This window comes from Ascaphus truei, chromosome 1, assembly GCF_040206685.1.
Source record: "Ascaphus truei isolate aAscTru1 chromosome 1, aAscTru1.hap1, whole genome shotgun sequence".
Taxonomy (NCBI): domain Eukaryota; kingdom Metazoa; phylum Chordata; class Amphibia; order Anura; family Ascaphidae; genus Ascaphus; species Ascaphus truei.
The window spans coordinates 79,255,008-79,274,759 of NC_134483.1; the positions used below are offsets into that span (position 1 = coordinate 79,255,008).

Here is a 19,752-nt window from a genome sequence, read left to right on the forward strand (position 1 = left end):
AAGCTAGATTCAGTAATATTTATTAAGCCACCACTGTTTCAGTAGTGCAGTATATTTAGAGCGAAACTATTTTATCATGTTGACAGTGTTTATTTTCAAGGGGTGCAATACACTTGAAATGTATAGAAGAGGAAGAAAAACAGTATCTTGGCGGTCACTGCTCTCCATAAACAATCCAAGCGCAATTAGTAAAAGAAAAAAGCTTTATTTAATCAAAAATAGACATCCGTAGAGGGTAGAGAAAAAACTCTTACGCGTTTCGTCCTCTTTGATAAAGTCCTTTCGTCAGGCCGAAACGCGTCAGTTTTTTTCTCTACCCTCTACTAATGTCTATTTTTTATTAAATAAAGCTTTTGGATTGTTTATGGAGAGCAGTGACGCCAAGATTCTGTTTTTCTTCCTCTTCTATACTAAGCTATTGGCAGGAGCACGCTGAGACAACTTGAGCTTAGAGCAACGCTGTCTTCATATCAGCATCACCCGGCAGTTCAATCATCATACTGTGAGTACTTGCCAGCTGATTTATGTAGCGTGGGACACAGGGTGTAAGAGAGGATAGCAGTTACTGGATTCTGTGATTTACTCTTGATCATGTCTTTTTGCGTGACCTCTTGTACTTCTAGCAGTGTTTCTGCCTTATAGTCCCTCACCCTGAGTGAGTCCGGTCACGCTTGGATCATTTACAGTGGACTAATTGCTTCTATCCATGCCTCAGTTGCTTCTATCTCGGTGTTCTATGGAATTAAAGGACTATCTGCTCTGCTTGCAGCATCAGGATTTGGGGTTTATTCCCCATTTTTTCTACACTTGAAATGTAGTTTGATATAAGATATGTAGTTATTTGATGCCATTGTGATATATTAAAGATGAATTGCTGGTTCACCCTTAACCATGCCTTCTTCTACATGAATAACTATATATTGATATATTCCCTAAGTTTTGCTTTCGATTTTTTTTTTCTTCATTTTTTGTCATAACGTTTGTGTTTTACAACAGGTCTCTGCAGACACACAGATCCTGTTGCAAGAAGGCAATTTCCACATGGTGCACACAGACTAGATTCTATGGATTGTGAAGATGAAAATCATGGATGGCGATATGACATGGATATGGTTATTATCTATATCTACTTTGTCAACTGGGTCATTGGATTTATCATAATTTGCTTTATTTGCTATTTTTTATTTTCCTAATTTTAGAATATGTACAGTTTTGATGGATATAAGCAACATATAAACCAAAATGAGCAATATAACTGTCAAACTATTTTTTACAGAAATAATCGCTAATAATGAAGACTTTAAGTCATCCTATAATTTAATTCTTACATGATATAGCAGGGGTTGTTGCACCAACTTGACCGTTATGGTGCGTTATTCTGTGATATTCTGCATTATTCCTGCCATTGAATCTTATGGAAAATCTGAGCTTGTTAAGAAATATTCTTCATTATGAGTGCAATAACCCTTGCTACATCTGTAATATATATTCAAATATTCATTTATGCTTCTTTTAGCATGATTGAGCTGGGGAAATTGCAGTAATAGTGTAATTAGTATTGGATTTATATTTTAATTTGAAAAAAGGGGCTTTCTTTTCAACCTACAGAGCTACACCTTTGTAAACAAGCGACATGCTGTACTGACTGACATTATACAGTATACCAGGGCTGCACAACAGACGGCCCGCGGGCTGCATGCGGCCCGTCTGGCCTCTCTGTGCGGCCCGGCCCGTGATGACTCTGGCCGGGCGCCAGTTAATGAAATAAATTTAAAAAAAAAAAAAGTTTAAAAAAAATGGCTGCGATTCATCTCTCCTCCCAGCCCCCTCCCTCCCTCTCCCTCCCCCTCCCTCCCTCCCTCTCCCACTCCCTCCCTCCCTCTCCCACTCCCTCCCTCCCTCTCCCTCCCAGCCCCCTCCCTCTCCCTCCCAGCCCCCTCCCTCTCCCTCCCAGCCCCCTCCCTCCCAGCCCACAGGTTTTGCGGTGCGCGGGGGCAGCAGCAGCCGTGTGTTTTTTTTTTCCAATAGCAGGCTGCTGCCGGGGAGGTCAGAGCATGCAGGGGGCGGGGCTTAGTACCGGGGAGAGGATGTGCTGAGCTGATCTAAGAGAGAGGTGAGAGAGGTGAGAGAGGGGGAGGGGGGTGTGAATGGTGGGGGGTGGGTGGTTGTGAAAAACGGGGGGGTGGGCTGCTGACAAGTGAGGGGGGTGGGCTGCTGACAAGTGAGGGGGACTGGGCTGCTGACATGTGAGGGGCAGTGGGGGGAGAGAGTGATGTGAGGTGCTGGGGGGGAGAGAGTGATGTGAGGTGCAGGGGGGGGGAGATACTGATGTGAGTTGCAGGGGGAGGGTGAGAGTGATGTAAGTTGCAGGGGGAGGGTGTGATGTGAGTTGCAGGGGGGGGGAGATACTGATGTGTGTTGCAGGGGGAGGGTGAGAGTGATGTGAGTTGCGGGGGGAGGGTGTGATGTGAGTTGCAGGGGGGGAGATACTGATGTGAGTTGCAGGGGGAGGGTGAGAGTGATGTGAGTTGCAGGGGGAGGGTGTGATGTGAGTTGCAGGTGGGGGAGAGAGTGTCATATTGAGGGGAGGGGGAGAGTGTCACATTGAGGGGAGGGGGAGAGTGTCACATTGAGGGGAGGGGGAGAGTGTCACATTGAGGGGAGGGGGAGAGTCATATTGAGGGGAGGGGGAGAGATTGTCATTAAGGGTAGGGGGAGAGAGTGTCATATTGAGGGAAGAGAGACATGGAGGGGATGCTGACTTGTGGGGGGGGATGCTGACATGGAATGGGCTGGGGGATGTGGAGGGGGGTATTGTATGTTTGATGTGGAGGGGGGTATTGTGTGTTTGATGTGGAGGGGGGTATTGTGTGTTTGATGTGGAGGGGGGTATTGTGTGGGTGAGGGGGAGAGATGGGGGTATGAGAGATAGATGGGGAGTATCGTAAAGATTGATAGTGAGGGGTTATGGGGGAGATATGAGGATGATGATGATGAGGAGAGATGATGATGATGATGATGATTTAACCCGTGCGGCCCAATTTTTTTTTCCTTGGAGCAGTTCGGCCCTTCTCGCTTTACGAGTTGGGCAGGCCTGCAGTATACTGTCAATTTAGTCATCATTTTGCATAAGCAGCGATACTGCCGATTGCAGGAAATCTGCCGTTGACATGAATTGACACATGAATGGCAGTTTTTCTCATGTTCTTGCTGCAATCTTGTAGATCGAATCATGTGTTTCAGACTCCATTTTGTTTTACATCTTGCCAGGAACATGGAAACTGGAAATTCAGTAGGTTTTCAGTATTCTAATGAGAGAGTAGAAAACATTTGAATACAAAACAAGACATATTCAAGGAATATATGTAATATACCTAGACTTCTGGTAGATAAAATGTAAAGATGAATGTTTTCCTATGTATTATTGTTTAGTAGTATTAGCAGCAATGTAGAATAGGGCTGGTAGTCAGAGAATTTATATAAGCTTTTCTTAGAAGTTTGGACTGTAGAACAACTATGGAATAGACCAAGAGAAGGTGTGCGTTTGTTCTCCATTTATAACCTGCCTGTATATGTGAAGCTATTTGCCTGTACGAAATAAAGATTAGGAATTGCTAAGAAATTTGTCTCCAGGCTACTTCATTTGATACTGCTGACAGGATCTATAATATTTTCAAACATGCAATATTGCAGCTTCATGAATAAGGCCTTTAATATCCTTTTAGAGTACATGTAGTTGCAGACAATAAGTAATCAGTGCTTATAGAAGGAGATCTTTAGGTATTATGCGGCCCCCTCCCCCTCCAAGAAGTATCATCAGGATGACAGGGCTCTTGAGACAATAGACCCTTAAAACCCCTCGTAAGCTTGTAATATAGCACGGTGTTGTGCGTTCACATGGCACACACGTGTAGCCAGGTCCCCCTCTGCCCGTCGCCCTCCCTCCCTAGGCTGGCGATCACGGGTGCCGCCAAGCCCAATGACGGACCTGTCGGCGATTGCCAGGATGAGGGGCAGACGGGAACCGGAGAGGAGGTTGCCGGGGACGCGAGCGGCTGGTAGTCAGGGCCGCAGGCGCGTCGCTAGGGCTCTCGGCGGCTCCCCGTGCAGGGCGCCGCCATTCCTTATTTGGTTGCGCATGCGCAGGGAGTCCCCGAATGCGGAGGCAAGCCAGGGACATTGCGCATGCGCAGTGATAGCGCACGAGAGACAGCCAGTTAGCAGAGGGCTCTTGGAAGGGACTACAAGTCCCATGAGCCCCAGCAGCGCCCCATGTGGCGCCAGGGAGCCAATAGTGCTGAAGGATTGCCCTGCAGACCAAAAGAGATACATTTCACGGGGTTTGGAGGAGCACGTTAGTTGGCGCGAGGAGAAGCTAGGGGAAGGAGGTAGGATGTAGGATTCAGTGACTCCCTGCATTAGGCCAGCAGCCCCAAAGGCCCCAGCTAGCCCTGAGTCACCCAGTAGTGTGAGTTGTGTCAGGGACAGCCCCCAGGTTAGGGACCCTGCCACTTACTATCTAGAGTCAGTTAGGGGCCCAGCAGACGCTGCGCGTCCGTCCAGAGGTTTGGGCTCAGACCTTCGCTGTTGTTGCATCAGCCATCCAGGTGGGATCGCCCCAAACGGTAGTTCCTGTGTAAAGTTGACATCAGGATCCTTTGTGAAGTTCCTTGGCAGGCCCGGGCACCGGAGTACCCGGCAGGTAATCTAAAAGTGCACCAACGAGGCATATCACATTCTCAAGGGACATAGTGGCTGCGCAGTCACACATATCTCTCTCACTTGAGGGTGGGGTAATACTGTGTGGGGTTACTGGACACTGGGTGGGATCATCCGGTGGAGGTGGAGGTAGCGTCTTGCGAGACGCAGTAGTTAGTGTCTCCTCTAGGGAGGGACACCTGTTATTATATGCAAAAGTACGTTTCCTATGCTCATAAGTAAAGTCATTGGTTGTTTTACATACTGTGTGTGGAGTGATATATATAGTGTCCTGCGAGGAACCACTCCCCCTCTGGTAGGAGCCATCGCAAATGGAGCCGCTGCACCAAGTACGAGGTTATCATATTGTGTCATACGTGCCCCAGGCTCTCTGTGGTGGAGGCTTAGGCCTCCTGTGAGCCTAACAGGTAAAGCACCACACTGGGTAATGCATATAGATCCCCTCATATACACCCTATCTGCGATTGGGGGAGGGGAATATGGGTTACACAAGTTTAGTGTCTATAGAGCAAGTGGTGACACGCGTGGCTAGGAGGCGTGGTTCTGATGTCACAGTGTTAGGCCGCACTGGGATTGGCTCACAGCGTCACATGGCACGGCAACAGCGCGAAAATACAAATGTATTGTATTTCCTCTGATCTGCCACGTCACGGCTTGGGGCCAAATTAATCTTATTCTTTCAGAGTTCATTGTTTAGTCCAAACAATTAGCCTATGTGTTGCCCCCTTTCCCTATATCTAAGGGAACTACGCGTGCTGCTATACCTGTTTGCTCACACGAGGCCTAAGCCTCCGCCGCTGGGAGCCTGGGGTGGGCTCTCTCTCTTTGAAGTGCAGCGCCTCCACCTATGAGGGATCCTATCGTGGGCGGGATAACCCCTCACAGGAACCAATGCACAGTAATGAGTAATACACACACAATGTATTTAACTGTCTTTACTGTACACACACTAACATATATAACAACCACTTTTAATAACAGTACTCCTGTACCCACAGTGTACACCCAATGACCCAACACATTGGGGTTCCCCCAAAGTACTGAGGGTGCGGTGGCACCAATACTCCTGGCTTCCTTCCCAGCAAGTCCCACCCAAGTGTGAGGTAGCGTTACCCCTGTGAACCATCAGTGCACATGTATGCCATCCTGGGCACTCCTGTACCCAGGTGCAGCTGTCGGATAAGGAACAGTCAGGTCCCACACTGCAGGGCCTCCAACACAAATCCCCTCACTCCTTAGAATCCTATAAACCAAAACAAGGGCTCCAGCACACACTGATTAATAGAGAAAACGAAAGAGTCATGGAATAAGCCAAAAATGTAATAGCGGTAATAATAGAACAATAGGTATCACATAAATATGGAAATGCTACACGACTATAAATGCAGAATATATGGATCTTAAAAAGCACAAGAGTAGGGGGGAGAGACACAGGGAAGGGGAGTGGGGGGGAAAAAACTAAAGGAAAAACTGCATAAGACAATGGGGGAGGGTAAGAGGGGCAATGTTTCAGGGTAACAACCCTTTCCTCAGGCCCGTTCCCTTGGGTCCAACGGAACCACAAGGTACTTTCCTTAACCCTACAAGACACAAAGTAGCCAAATAAGAATTAGCTCAGAATCATGTCTTGGTCAAAAGTCCACCTTTGAATCTGAGAGAGAGAGAGGACAGAAGCCTGATAATCCCACTTAAAGGACGGTTTGAGTTTGTATACACTCTTGCATATACTGTGGACTTTTTACCAGGGCTTGATTCTGAGCTAATTCTTATTTGGCTACTTTGTTTCTTGTAGGGAGTTATAGGGTTAAGGGACGTACCTTGTGGTTCTGTTGGACCCAAGGGAACGGGCCTGAGGAAAGGGTTGTTACCCTGAAACGTTGCCCCTTTTACCCTCCCCCATTGTCTTATTCTATGTTAATTTAGAAGAGAACAATTGGGGAGGATGAGCCCCTCCAAAACAAACATGTGCTGCAGAGTATAACTCCAAAGAAATACAGTTCATATGGTAGATGCGGCTCAAATCCGGATGCAAAAGATTTATCTGGGTAGTAATATACCTTATAAACAACCTGTCTTGACCCCGAGTTGAGGGATAAGCCTGGCGATGGGGACAGGGTTGACCGGAGCTGATCTTCTGACCAAAAACGGACCCATATACATATAAACCCTGCATGAATGGCTATATCCCCCGGGAGGTTGAAATAAAATCACTTACTCCATGTAGGAAGTCATCCGGATAGGCATGCTCCACGCTGTGAATGTAGTTGAGCAAGAAACTTCTCCGCAGAGAAAGAGAATCAGCGGGCACTGCAGGCAAAAAAGTAATGAAGACTGGACTGTGCTAAACAAAAATGCTTTTATTAATCCATTAGCAAAAATAGGATAAAAAGAGAGACAGGATCCCCTGTGCGCTCTAACGCGTTTCACCCTGAATAGTGTGAAACACGTTAGAGCGCACAGGGGATCCTGTCTCTCTTTTTATCCTATTTTTGCTTATGGATTAATAAAAGCATTTTTGTTTAGCACAGTCCAGCCTTCATTACTTTTTTTGCCTGCAGTGCCCGCTGATTCTCTTTCTCTGCGGAGAAGTTTCTATGTTTATTTGTTTGCAGTTTTTCCTTTAGTGCTTTTTTCCCCACTCCCCTTCCCTGTGTTTCTCCCTCTACTCTTGTGCTTTTTAAGATCCATATATTCTGCATTTATAGTTGTGTAGCATTTCCATATTTGTGTGATACCTATTGTTCTATTATTACCGCTATTACATTTTTGGCTTATTCCGTGACTCTTTCATTTTCTCTATTAATCAGTGTGTGCTGGAGCCCTTGTTTTGGTTTATAGGATCTGCAGTGGGGTTGTTTGGGCCCACTTTATTCCGTTTGCACCCTGTACTTCATGATTTTTTATTCATTACTTAGAATGCTGTCTATTATTTTTTATACACTCCGTAGAATCCTGATCCGCCTCATGGGGTGAGCTCCAGCTGGTGTGTCTCACCTGAATGTCTCAGAGTCCTGTAGCCTGGTCCCAGGCCGCAAAGCATCGCGTGGCCGTCCGGTGACCGGTGCAACAACACTACTATACTACTCAGGCAGACTTGCCAGCAGTTTCCCCCTCACCAGAGGTAAGGAGGGGGACTCTGCTACATATGTTTGTGACGGAGACATCAACAAACTATGAATTTATGTTTTTCCATTGAGAAAAAGCCGTTCTATAAACTATAATGTCAATAAAATATGTCCAGAATTCATCTCTTTATTGCTTTCACTATAATCTATATTCTCCATCCACTGTCAATTCTGAGGTTGTATAAATTAATTTTTTGATAACTGCCAATTTCCTACTGTAGCTTCTACCTTTAGCATTAGCAGAGCAAGCAGTATGAGCAAGCTTATCAAACTATTTCACAGTTCTTATCGTACCTGATATGAAATCTCTCAATTTAATGGAAAAGTTAATTGAAAAAACCCTAAAAATTAATTATTAACATTTTGTACAAAATATTTAATAATATTCTGAATAGTAAGCAACGCCCATTCACAACTGTTTTCACTTTTTATATATGCGGTACCTTATAGTTTATATCTACATTCACCCATTTTAACAGTCCGTGGCAATTAGTAGCCCATTGCTCTTCTTATTTTGAGACATGATCAATAGAAGAGTTAATTAGTGGTTCACTCACTATTATCAATAGGCAGATTTTATCTTCAAGATGGTGGTGCAGGTCAGGAGGGCTAGCAGGCGTCCCCTATCTGCTGATAAGTCATCTGGTAGATAAGTAACATCTCTCCACCGAACACATGTAACTGGATAATATATTTGCTTAATTTATGTTGCAAAAATTAATGTGAACAGCACATTGTGTATCAAAGGAGTTGGAGCGGGTCTAGGGCTAAAGGAGGGTACACATTGTTGCCACCACCGAGTTACCATAGGTGTTGTCTGTGACCAGCATCCATCACTTTCGGGATGTGCACTTCTGGATGGGAGCACCGGATCACGTCTCCAATGCATTTTGCTAACAGCTTTAGCTATTTTACATATTTCTTTTTACCATGGAGTTTCATGTGTCACTTCTGCCATTTACATGGATAGTAGTAATTTTGCCCATTACTGTGTTTGTGTTTGTGTGTGTATGTGTTTGGTGGGAGGGGGGGAGGGAGATGTATTTATTTCAAAGTATTGGGGGGGAAATTTTTGGGCACAGAATTGGTACTGCAGGCCAGCGGGGACCCCTGGACACCCACGGGACCACGTGAGGGCCCACAGAAACCCACGTGGACCACCCGAGGACCCCTGGACACCCGTGGGATCCACCCAAGGACCCCCGGACACCAGCAGGAAACACCCGAGGACCCCCAGACACCAGTGGGGACCACCCGCAGGGACCCATGCTGGCCTCCTTTATTAATGCTGTGCAGGGGAAAAAAATGCTTTTATTCATGGCCCAATCTCTTTTGCGCCACCCTTTAGCTGGTGAAAAGAAATGGTGAGCTTTTATAGTACGAATCAGTTTTCACTGCATTGTGAATCGTGCAGACTGGCAAAAAAAATAGCGGGTTTGACAATTTTTGACCAATCATATGACTTTTGTTATCACTGACTGTCTATGGTGATAAAAACCCTTTATAATGCGATACTGCACTGTTATCACTGTTTTGTGAATAGCGCAGCAGGCAGTATCGCGCTGTAAAGGCATTTATTGCACTTAAAACCACTTATCGCTGCTTTGTGCATAGCCTCCTGTGTTCGAAGAGGCGTCACACTGGGAGTACATACATGTGATTGAAGAAACCAACCATTCCCTGTGAGATCTGACCTTCATTTTTTTTTTTTTGCAACTTTTATGCACAGCACATTCAGTACTGTTTATTTGTGTTCCTCTGTCAGCACTCCCCTCATTTTCTGTTCTGTAACCAGCTTGTTTACCCTGGCAATACCATGACGCCGATGACGTCACATGGCAGAACGGTATAAGGCAACGCTCTGGGATTTCTTCAGCACATCCGGGTCTTCAGCCTGCCAGCAGCAGTCTGATTGGCCACACGTTGGACGGCGCTCCAGGCTCCCCCCTCCCCGTGTTTACAAGTCCTGGGATTGGCTCATCAGCATCCCTCCTTCATTTATCATACTTGATGTGACTCAATTGCGAGATTCTTTTAGTATCGGCATCAGCTGGCAGTCTGTACAGACTGTTCTAGAGGACTGACTTACCGCAGAGACCCTGTACCACTGTGGATTCGTATGACCAGCAATATTTGGGGGCCTATTCTATAAGCCTTCATTAAAAAAATCGCTGGGCCGGTTACGCCACCAGTTTTTTGAGCATTCCTATCACGGTATCCAGAAAGCCTCGAATATCTGCAATAGCAAGATGCCCAAAACTGGCGAAGTGATGTTCAACTCTCTCTAAAGCGTTCACCCGGCGACCCGCAGCGATCTGGCTGGTGCATATCTCGCCAGCGATCGCAAGATTTTAATATAACTTTTATGACTAGTATAGATGAGCAGGCGGTCTCCGGAGCAGAATCGCGTTGATTTCAGGTCTAAAGACCCTCTGCTTCCCAAGATACAGGCCCCGTTATGGGGTGCTGGTATCTCCCATGCATTTAAATGTCTTGCGTCACGTGACTGTGGGATTTAAAGCTGCAGTTCAGTCAATATCCTGCATGTGTGTTTTTCTTTAATAAATCAGTTCTGTAGTAAGAAAAAATACTTTTAGCATTTTCTGTTTTAAAAAAACAACAACTTTGAAAGACCATTTTTCTTGTATTCTATTTTAACAACCATTTACTAAGGCACTGCCCCTTCATGTCATGTCACAAGCCCTGGCACACCCCTTTGTCAGACCTGCCCTCCCTCTAGCACATGTCAGTGCAGGAGTGCTCATAAATATTTATGAGCTTCCACTGAGTGACAGAAGCAGAGATGGCCCAATCTCTTTTGCGCCACCCTTTAGCTGGTGAAAAGAAATGGTGAGCTTTTATAGTACGAATCAGTTTTCACTGCATTGTGAATCGTGCAGACTGGCAAAAAAAATAGCGGGTTTGACAATTTTTGACCAATCATATGACTTTTGTTATCACTGACTGTCTATGGTGATAAAAACCCTTTATAATGCGATACTGCACTGTTATCACTGTTTTGTGAATAGCGCAGCAGGCAGTATCGCGCTGTAAAGGCATTTATTGCACTTAAAACCACTTATCGCTGCTTTGTGCATAGCCTCCTGTGTTCGAAGAGGCGTCACACTGGGAGTCCATACATGTGATTGAAGAAACCAACCATTCCCTGTGAGATCTGACCTTCATTTTTTTTTTTTTGCAACTTTTATGCACAGCACATTCAGTACTGTTTATTTGTGTTCCTCTGTCAGCACTCCCCTCATTTTCTGTTCTGTAACCAGCTTGTTTACCCTGGCAATACCATGACGCCGATGACGTCACATGGCAGAACGGTATAAGGCAACGCTCTGGGATTTCTTCAGCACATCCGGGTCTTCAGCCTGCCAGCAGCAGTCTGATTGGCCACACGTTGGACGGCGCTCCAGGCTCCCCCCTCCCCGTGTTTACAAGTCCTGGGATTGGCTCATCAGCATCCCTCCTTCATTTATCATACTTGATGTGACTCAATTGCGAGATTCTTTTAGTATCGGCATCAGCTGGCAGTCTGTACAGACTGTTCTAGAGGACTGACTTACCGCAGAGACCCTGTACCACTGTGGATTCGTATGACCAGCAATATTTGGGGGCCTATTCTATAAGCCTTCATTAAAAAAATCGCTGGGCCGGTTACGCCACCAGTTTTTTGAGCATTCCTATCACGGTATCCAGAAAGCCTCGAATATCTGCAATAGCAAGATGCCCAAAACTGGCGAAGTGATGTTCAACTCTCTCTAAAGCGTTCACCCGGCGACCCGCAGCGATCTGGCTGGTGCATATCTCGCCAGCGATCGCAAGATTTTAATATAACTTTTATGACTAGTATAGATGAGCAGGCGGTCTCCGGAGCAGAATCGCGTTGATTTCAGGTCTAAAGACCCTCTGCTTCCCAAGATACAGGCCCCGTTATGGGGTGCTGGTATCTCCCATGCATTTAAATGTCTTGCGTCACGTGACTGTGGGATTTAAAGCTGCAGTTCAGTCAATATCCTGCATGTGTGTTTTTCTTTAATAAATCAGTTCTGTAGTAAGAAAAAATACTTTTAGCATTTTCTGTTTTAAAAAACAACAACTTTGAAAGACCATTTTTCTTGTATTCTATTTTAACAACCATTTACTAAGGCACTGCCCCTTCATGTCATGTCACAAGCCCTGGCACACCCCTTTGTCAGACCTGCCCTCCCTCTAGCACATGTCAGTGCAGGAGTGCTCATAAATATTCATGAGCTTCCACTGAGTGACAGAAGCAGAGGAAAAACATATCCCATATATAAAGATTTTGCCGATGAATACATGGAGAACGAATTGACTGGCAGCTATACAGTTCTTTAGGTAATTAGAGATTGCACACATGAAACTATTGAATTAAAAAAATAAATTAAAAAAAAAAAAAGACTGAACTGCAGCTTTAAATGCATAGGAGATACCGGCACTCCATAACGACAAACTGACAGAGCCCTGAACAGTTGTTGGGGTAGACCAGCCTCTCTCAAGGGTAGAGGCAACTGCTGAATTTGTGGTGTGCAGCTTCTTAAGTACTGGAAAAGCAGGAACCAGGTCTGAGTCCTTGATTGGACACATAGGCCTAGTTGCACCCCTGTGACTCACTGAAGCTGCTCAGGGTGAGGAAAACCCAGAATTAGTCCTGGCAGGCCTGCTCTTACCAGGGCTTACTGCCAGGAGAAGGGCAGACAGGTAGCCAGAAACCAGCCATGGCTACACAAGTATGTATAAATTTCATTAGGTAATGTATCCATTTTCTGCAGTGTCAAGCAATATCGGTGATCCATTTATGAATCTGGGATCAAGCCTCTTCTCTGAGCTTAGCATAAGCAGTGTTGTAAAATAGCACAAATTGCCTCTGTGACAAATGTAAATTGCAATCTGCAAATTGCCTATAGCTGCCATGCTGTGTAACAGGACAAAGGCATGTACTGTAGGCTACTATGACACAATGCTCACATTTGAGTACAAACATAGCCTGTGTTAAGAGTAAGATTACTTTAATGGTGGAAAAGGGGAGATATGTGTAACGGGTATTCCCCAATCCAACTCATATAGAGTGTATGTGAGGGGGAACCTATGTGTTATCAGGTGTGGTGTGTATACCTGCAGGTTCACAAGAGCCCTGAGCCTCCGCTTTGCTGGGAACCTGGGGTGCTCTCTTGAACGTTTCTTGATCAGGGCCTCCACCTCACCAGGATTCTAGGAGTATAGAATGTCCCCTACACAGGACCCACATATAGTAATCACATACACTGGAGTATAGGTACAGTATAACCATTTACTATATGCAGCATCAACATAACACAACACATTAACCATATGTATCAACTCAATATCTGTACCACTCTGTACCAAAGTCTCAATTGTCCGTCACTCCCGCTTAGGAGCGTATACCCAGTGCCCACCACCGTGTACACAGTATAACCCTTGTCCCGTGGTCAGCGCTGCCACTATCTGTGAGTACTCTGTTGGTGCACTTTATAACGATACCTGCCTGGGCTCCAGCCACGGGTGCCGCTATACAACTGGGTTTGGATCCGCCTGATCAGACGTGATGTCCTCCTATGCGTGGGGTGAATTCCGGCGTGGATAATATCACCGCAGCTCCGCACCGTCTGTACTTTGGCGGGTATCCGTCTGCAGCCGGCCGGCCGCAGTCACTGCTTGGCGTTGCCTCCGTGAAGATAGTCTATATATATATAGGTGAGTCTCTGGGAAGATAGTCTTTATATATATAGGGGTCTGAGCCAGACCCAGGAATCCAGCTGCACACCACTGACTGATTCCTTACTCAACCCAAATGGCTAAAGGGGCAGAACCAGTAACCTAGGGCCTGTCCCTGAAGCAACCACAAACTGGGGCAATGGTAATAATATCTGGGGCCTAGGGGGGTTAACTGGCCTAGTGCAAGGAGCTACTGCTCCCCTGCACCCTACCTTACCCAGCTCCCTGCTCCAACTGCCGTTCTCTGAGCCTGCGAAATATATAAAAATCCCTCTGTACAGGGAGATACTGCTGCCCTATTGGCTCCCTGGCATCACATGGGGTCCCCTAAGGCTCATGGGATCTGTAGTCCCTCTCAGAGCCCTCTCCCTATTGGCCTATTCGTGCGCTATCTTGCGCATGCGTGATGCCTCTGGCTGGCCGCCGCATGTGGGGACTCACTGCGCATGTGCGAGCAAAACAAAGATGGCGACGCCCTGCTCGGGAGCCACCGGGAACTCGTAGATGCAGAAGCGCTCCCTGCACTGGCCCGCACCCTCCAGAAGGGTCTGTCGAGTGACCCCCGGCAGCAGAGGTAATGAGGGGGGGGGGGGGTCGCGGGACACAGGGGACCTGGTTACATCCTCCCCCTGGTAAAAACCCTAATATCCTCGCTTGGGACACAACTCAAACATGTACAGAAATTATATAATAAAAATGCAGTTCAATTATATAACTTAGCACATTGCATTGACTTTAAACAATGTTACACAATTCTGTGAGCATCACAATCACAGATTGAATTTTGCTCCAAGACCACTGCTGAGCCTCATAATGGGGTGCCCCAATTTGATCATAGGTAACCCGGTTTGGAGGGTACCTGACTCTTTGGCTCGGCGGAGCTGTTCTTCAGCAACTCCCTCTGGGGAGTGATACGTACAGTCCTGAGGCTCAGCCTCTTCCCTTGAGGGGAGAAATGTCTCTGAACAGTCTCTTTGAGGCACAAAGCATGAGCTCTGTGGATCTAATGGTTGGCTCATTGGAGTCAACGTGTCTATCGTTGCACCAAGGGGTCCTTTACCCGTAGCTCCTTCGGGAGATACCCCCACGGTCGGAAGGCCCTTTGAGAGGTTCCTTCCATAGGATCCTCAGAGGTGTCATTTACTACAGTCTCTGGGCCATCCTCTGTACTATCTGACTCTCCATCTTGCAAAGCAGTGGGCACTTCCAATTCGTTATCTCCTACTTGCGGTATGGGCAGGAGATGATTCCTATGCCATACCTTTACCCGGCCTTCAGTGTCTTTGATGCGATAGACCGGGAGGCCAGGCATCTGAGATTCTACTTCGTATACTCCGTTTCTCCATCGGTCAGCCAATTTATGTTTTCCAGGGACTCCCAGATTACGAAGTAACACAGCGTCCCCAGGACGTAGCTCCCGATTCTTGACTTTATAGTCATATCGTCTTTTGTTGCCAGCATTCAGTTTAGCCGTTGATTCCTCAGCCTGTTGGTAGGCTTGCTGCAAACTGTCCTTGAGTCTTTGTACGTATTTGAAATGGGTAGCATTGTGTATCCCATCCGTTGATACTCGAAGCCGTACATCTACTGGCAGTCTCGCCTCTCGCCCAAACATAAGGAAGTACGGGGAGATTCCAGTTGACTCGTGGCGGGTACAATTATACGCGTGGACCAGGGTCTCCACGTGTCGACTCCATTCAGTCTTCTGAGCACCCTTTAAGGTCCCGAGCATGTCCAATAAGGTCAGATTGAATTGTTCTGGCAAAGCATCTCCTTCAGGATGGTACGGAGTCGTCCGTGATTTAGCAATGTTCAGCATTTTGAGCAACTTCCGGATCAGAGTGCTCTCAAAATCGCAACCTTGGTCTGAGTGATGCCGATATGGAAGACCGTAGTGAAGGAAGTACTTCTCCCATAATATCTTTGCCACTGTGATGGCCTTCTGGTCTTTTGTGGGGAAGGCCTGCGCATACCTGGTGCAATGGTACGTGATGACCAGCACGTTACATATTCCTCGGCTATTGGGCTCAATACACAAAAATTCCATACACACTAGGTCCAGTGGACCAGAACTCTTCAGATGGGCCATGGGCGCTGCTCTTGTAGGCAGGGTCTTGCGTTGAATACACCTGGAACAACGGCGGCAGTGTTGTTCTACCGCTTCCCGCATCCTTGGCCTGAAGAAACGGTCTCTGATCAATGCAAAGGTCTTCTCTATGCCGAGATGCCCATGTTCATCATGTAGACTTCAACACCCTATATCTCAAGTTTTGGGGTAGAACCAGTTGTCGCCTATCAGAGTACTATTACTACCCTATAGAGCAAGCAATTGTCAATCTCAAACTTGTCCACCTCATGCATTAGCAACGCGACCAGGTCTCTGGGAGCACGTTTCAGTAGGGCTGGATTCTTTCTTTAAACAGCTTGCCGAATGATGCTAATTACCGGATCTCTCATTTGGTAGTCCACTAGGTCTTTCCATCATATGACCTTATCGTAAGTTATGTTCATTCCCTTTGGATCGCAGTAGGCGGCTGGGATAGCTTACAACTGGCATCCTAAGGAATCTGCAACCCGTAGTTCGGAGAAGGCTACTTGATCATTGACGATGGCTGCTATACTACACATTGCTCGCATCCCGGGTCCCGGGATCTCTTCACATTCATCATCATCGGGAGTAGCACTTAATCCTGGTCGTCGTGAGAGTGCATCAGCTCCAATGTTCAAAGGCCCCGGTTTATACTTCAGAGAGAATCTGTAGTTACATAGGGTTGCCAGCCATCGGTGTCCTGCTGCATCCAATTTGGCAGAGGTATTGATGTACTGCACCGACACACTTTATTCGAGCAAATACCCGGTATGTACCTGGCAGATACCTGGAATGCGCCACTCCTAACCTCTGACAAGCCCCGTTGCATTTGCCTTCCCAGCCTGGGTTCATGCCTGGCTGATGGGCGGCTGATCTGTTAAATGATAATGATTAGGGTTTAATAAGCTGCAATGCTTCGCGTGTCTACCAGATGGCATAAATTCATGAATTGTAATGCAGTTTATATATATATACTGTGCAGTATTGCAGCCAGCGGGAATAAAATGCTTCAATCCCTGCTTGGAAAATAACTCAATGTACTCGGGCAGAAAACAGTCACAAACCTCAATACACCCGGGTATACCCGAATTCGTGGGACTAGCCAAGCTCGAATAAAGTGTGTCGCCAGTGTACGTGAGGGGATTGTTATCCGTCCTTACCTCAAACGTGACACCGTGGTAATCGTGGAGTTTTTCTGTGATTGCCCATTTGAGAGCCAGGAACTCTAACTTGTGTACGGGGTACTTTTGTTCGCTGGGGGTCAGACTGCGGCTGACAGAGGCTACAGGTCGAAGACCCTCCAGGTGCTTCTGATGTAGGACAGCGCCCTGTCCATTGAGACTGGCATCCACATGCAGAACGTATGGTTGTTTGGGATCAGCATACGCAAGCACTGGTGCTTCTGTAGGCTTTTCTTCAAGTTCAGGAAGGCCTGTTCACACTCGGGCGTCCACTTATCGCCAAACGCTTGGCTGGCCGACGTGGCCTTCCTTCCGGTGTCTTCGGGGTATATCTTCAAGAGGTTGTTCAGGGGTTTGGCTCGACTAGAGTACCCTTCCACGAAGCGACGGTAATACCCACAGAAACCCAGGAATGATCGTAGTTCCGTGACATTTTCGGGACGCGGCCAGTTCACTACCGCTTCTACTTTGGCCGGATCGGTAGCAATTCCTTGTAGGTCACCGAGGTGTGACAAAACCGACACTTGTCGAGGGACAACTTCAATCCTTCTTTTCCAAGACGGTCTATCACCTTAAGCAGCCTCTCTTTGTGCTCCTCCGGGGTCTTCCCGAAGACGATGATGTCGTCCAGGTAGACGAGACACTCCCGAGGGTTCATGTCCCCAATTGTTTTTTCCATCAGTCTCTGGAAGGTGGCAGGAGCTCCACATATACCTTGGGGCATACGCATAAATTGGTAGAAGTCCAGGGGGCAGACAAAGGCTGTCTTTTCCTGATCCTCTGCACTCATAGGTACCTGGTAGTACCCAGATCGTAAGTCGAGCACACTGAACCACTGGCTCCCGGTTAGAGCATTCAGAATCTCTTCAATGCGAGGAAGGTTGTACTGGTCGGGTACTGTACGATGATTCAGGGTTCGATAATTGACACACAGTCTTACAGAGCCGTTCTTCTTCCTTACTACCACTACTATGGGTGAGGCGTAAGGACTCCGAGACTCTGTAAAAATCCCAGCGGTCTCCATTTCTTTCAGGACGTTCCTTACATCGTCCACATCCCTGGGGGTGATGCGACGAGAGCGTTCACCGAACGGAGTGGCGTCACTCAACCTAATGGTGTGTTGGGCACTGCGACTGCGGCCCACATCCATTTCACTTGTGGAAAACACCGTCCTTCGTTCATTCAGCTTGGCCGTCAGTCGACCCTTCCACTCAGTCGGCAGCGTCGAGTCCCCGAAGTTGAAATCCAGATCAACTAACTGCTCGCCCACTGTAGCGGCGTTCACCTGTGGTTCTGTTTCCACAGGGCTGACCGGATATATGCAGCCCAAACTTCATCCGAAATCAAGCTCCATCGGGAACGGGGAGACGTTCTGCCCATATACGTAGGTCCGGGGAGGAATTTTAGTCTTCCACTCTCTCACTTCGGGTATTACCCTATACCCTCTCTGAGCCTCTTCCTCAGGGTTACTCTCCAGAGAGAACAGGTGGTCGGTATCATCTCGATCGAGATAACAGCACCAGACGGCCATACGTTGCACTCCCCCGGGTAAAATGGTCGTCAGTCCGCGTTGACGATTGTAGAGGTCCCCGTGTCGCTCTAAGGCATATACTCGGTTGCACTCTTCCCGCAGTACAGGGTCAAGGAGTGGACTAGCCATAGGTAATTCGTTGGTCTCTTTCATGTAGGCTCGGATTACGGCTCGCACTATATCAGTATTCGTCCCCAAGATGATCGGGTACTGACACTGGCCTTGGGGCTTCGGACATACCATTGCCTCCACATGCATGGGATGTTTCTTGCCGGTGTTCAGTTGGACTATATCCAGTTGAACTCTCACGATCCCATCGATGGGGTAATCTTCGTTACTTAACCCCCTCACCTTCATATGTTCCGCCGACCGCATGGGGCAGTGGTGGAGATGTTGGTCATAGAATTGCCGGTATATTATGGTCACTTGGGATCCAGTGTCCAGCAGAGCAGAGGCATAGATTCCTTCTACTACCACACGCACAATAGCAGAGGGGCTTACCTGACTGTAAGCATCCCCGGGTGGAGTCCCATCATCAGGACTTAGGTCAGTAGGTGCTTCAGGAGGCGCAGGGGTGGCCTCGGATGTCTCGGCTTCGGTGGTCTGTTCCCGGCAGATCATGGCCTTAGAGTAACATCCCTTACTTGGAGGTTTTTCGTTGGGATCTTCCTTTTCGGGACAGTCCCTGAGGAAGTGGCCTCTTCGACCGCAGCCATAGCAGACGACTTCGCCGGGTTCAGGGCGGCCCGGGTACGGGGAAGATGGTTTCCCGGATGGTCTGGATTTGGAGACCGGGATCTTGGGTGAGGCCTCCTCTTCCTGACTTGGAGGTTTCTTGGCCTTTGGCGCAGAAGCTCCCTGAGGTTCACTCTTTGGAGACTCCTTAGTCTTCTTGGAAGTATGCAACCGGGCGTAGACCTCATGTTCTTTTATCTCATCCATTAGCTCCTCCCAGGAAGGGGGTCACCTCGCATCAGAGAACGCCTCATCATGAGTACAATAGGATGAGTGGGAAGGGCTCCACTCAGGAATTGCGCGCGGCGATACTCATCCACCTCGCCGGCGGTAATACGTTTTCGCTTACGCAGTTCCCATAAGACCGCTTGAATCCTCTGTAGAAAGTCAGATAGATCCTCTCCCTCTTTTTGGCAAAGATTGTAGTATCTCTTCATCAATTGTCCTATGTCTTCGGTTCGCCCGTAGGCCCGCACAAGAGTCTCTAGCATCTGATGCGCGGTATCGTCCGCATGCTCATCTTTACACATCTGTATTGTGGTGGACGCGGGAGGACGTAGGCATTCCATTATGCGTTGCCGCTTCACTGACTCAGAGCATGTCCAT

General features: G+C 47.4%; 1 protein-coding gene across 1 annotated transcript in view; it reads left to right on the top strand.

Moving 5' to 3' along the window:
- Positions 1–2,112, top strand: part of RNF180 (ring finger protein 180) — a 99,095-nt gene extending 96,983 nt beyond the window's left edge. The window contains 1 exon segment of the mRNA XM_075589897.1: positions 997–2,112. Within this exon segment, the coding sequence (XP_075446012.1) occupies positions 997–1,193 (197 nt within the window). The 3' untranslated portion in view covers positions 1,194–2,112.
- Positions 2,113–19,752: the final 17,640 nt, after the last annotated feature.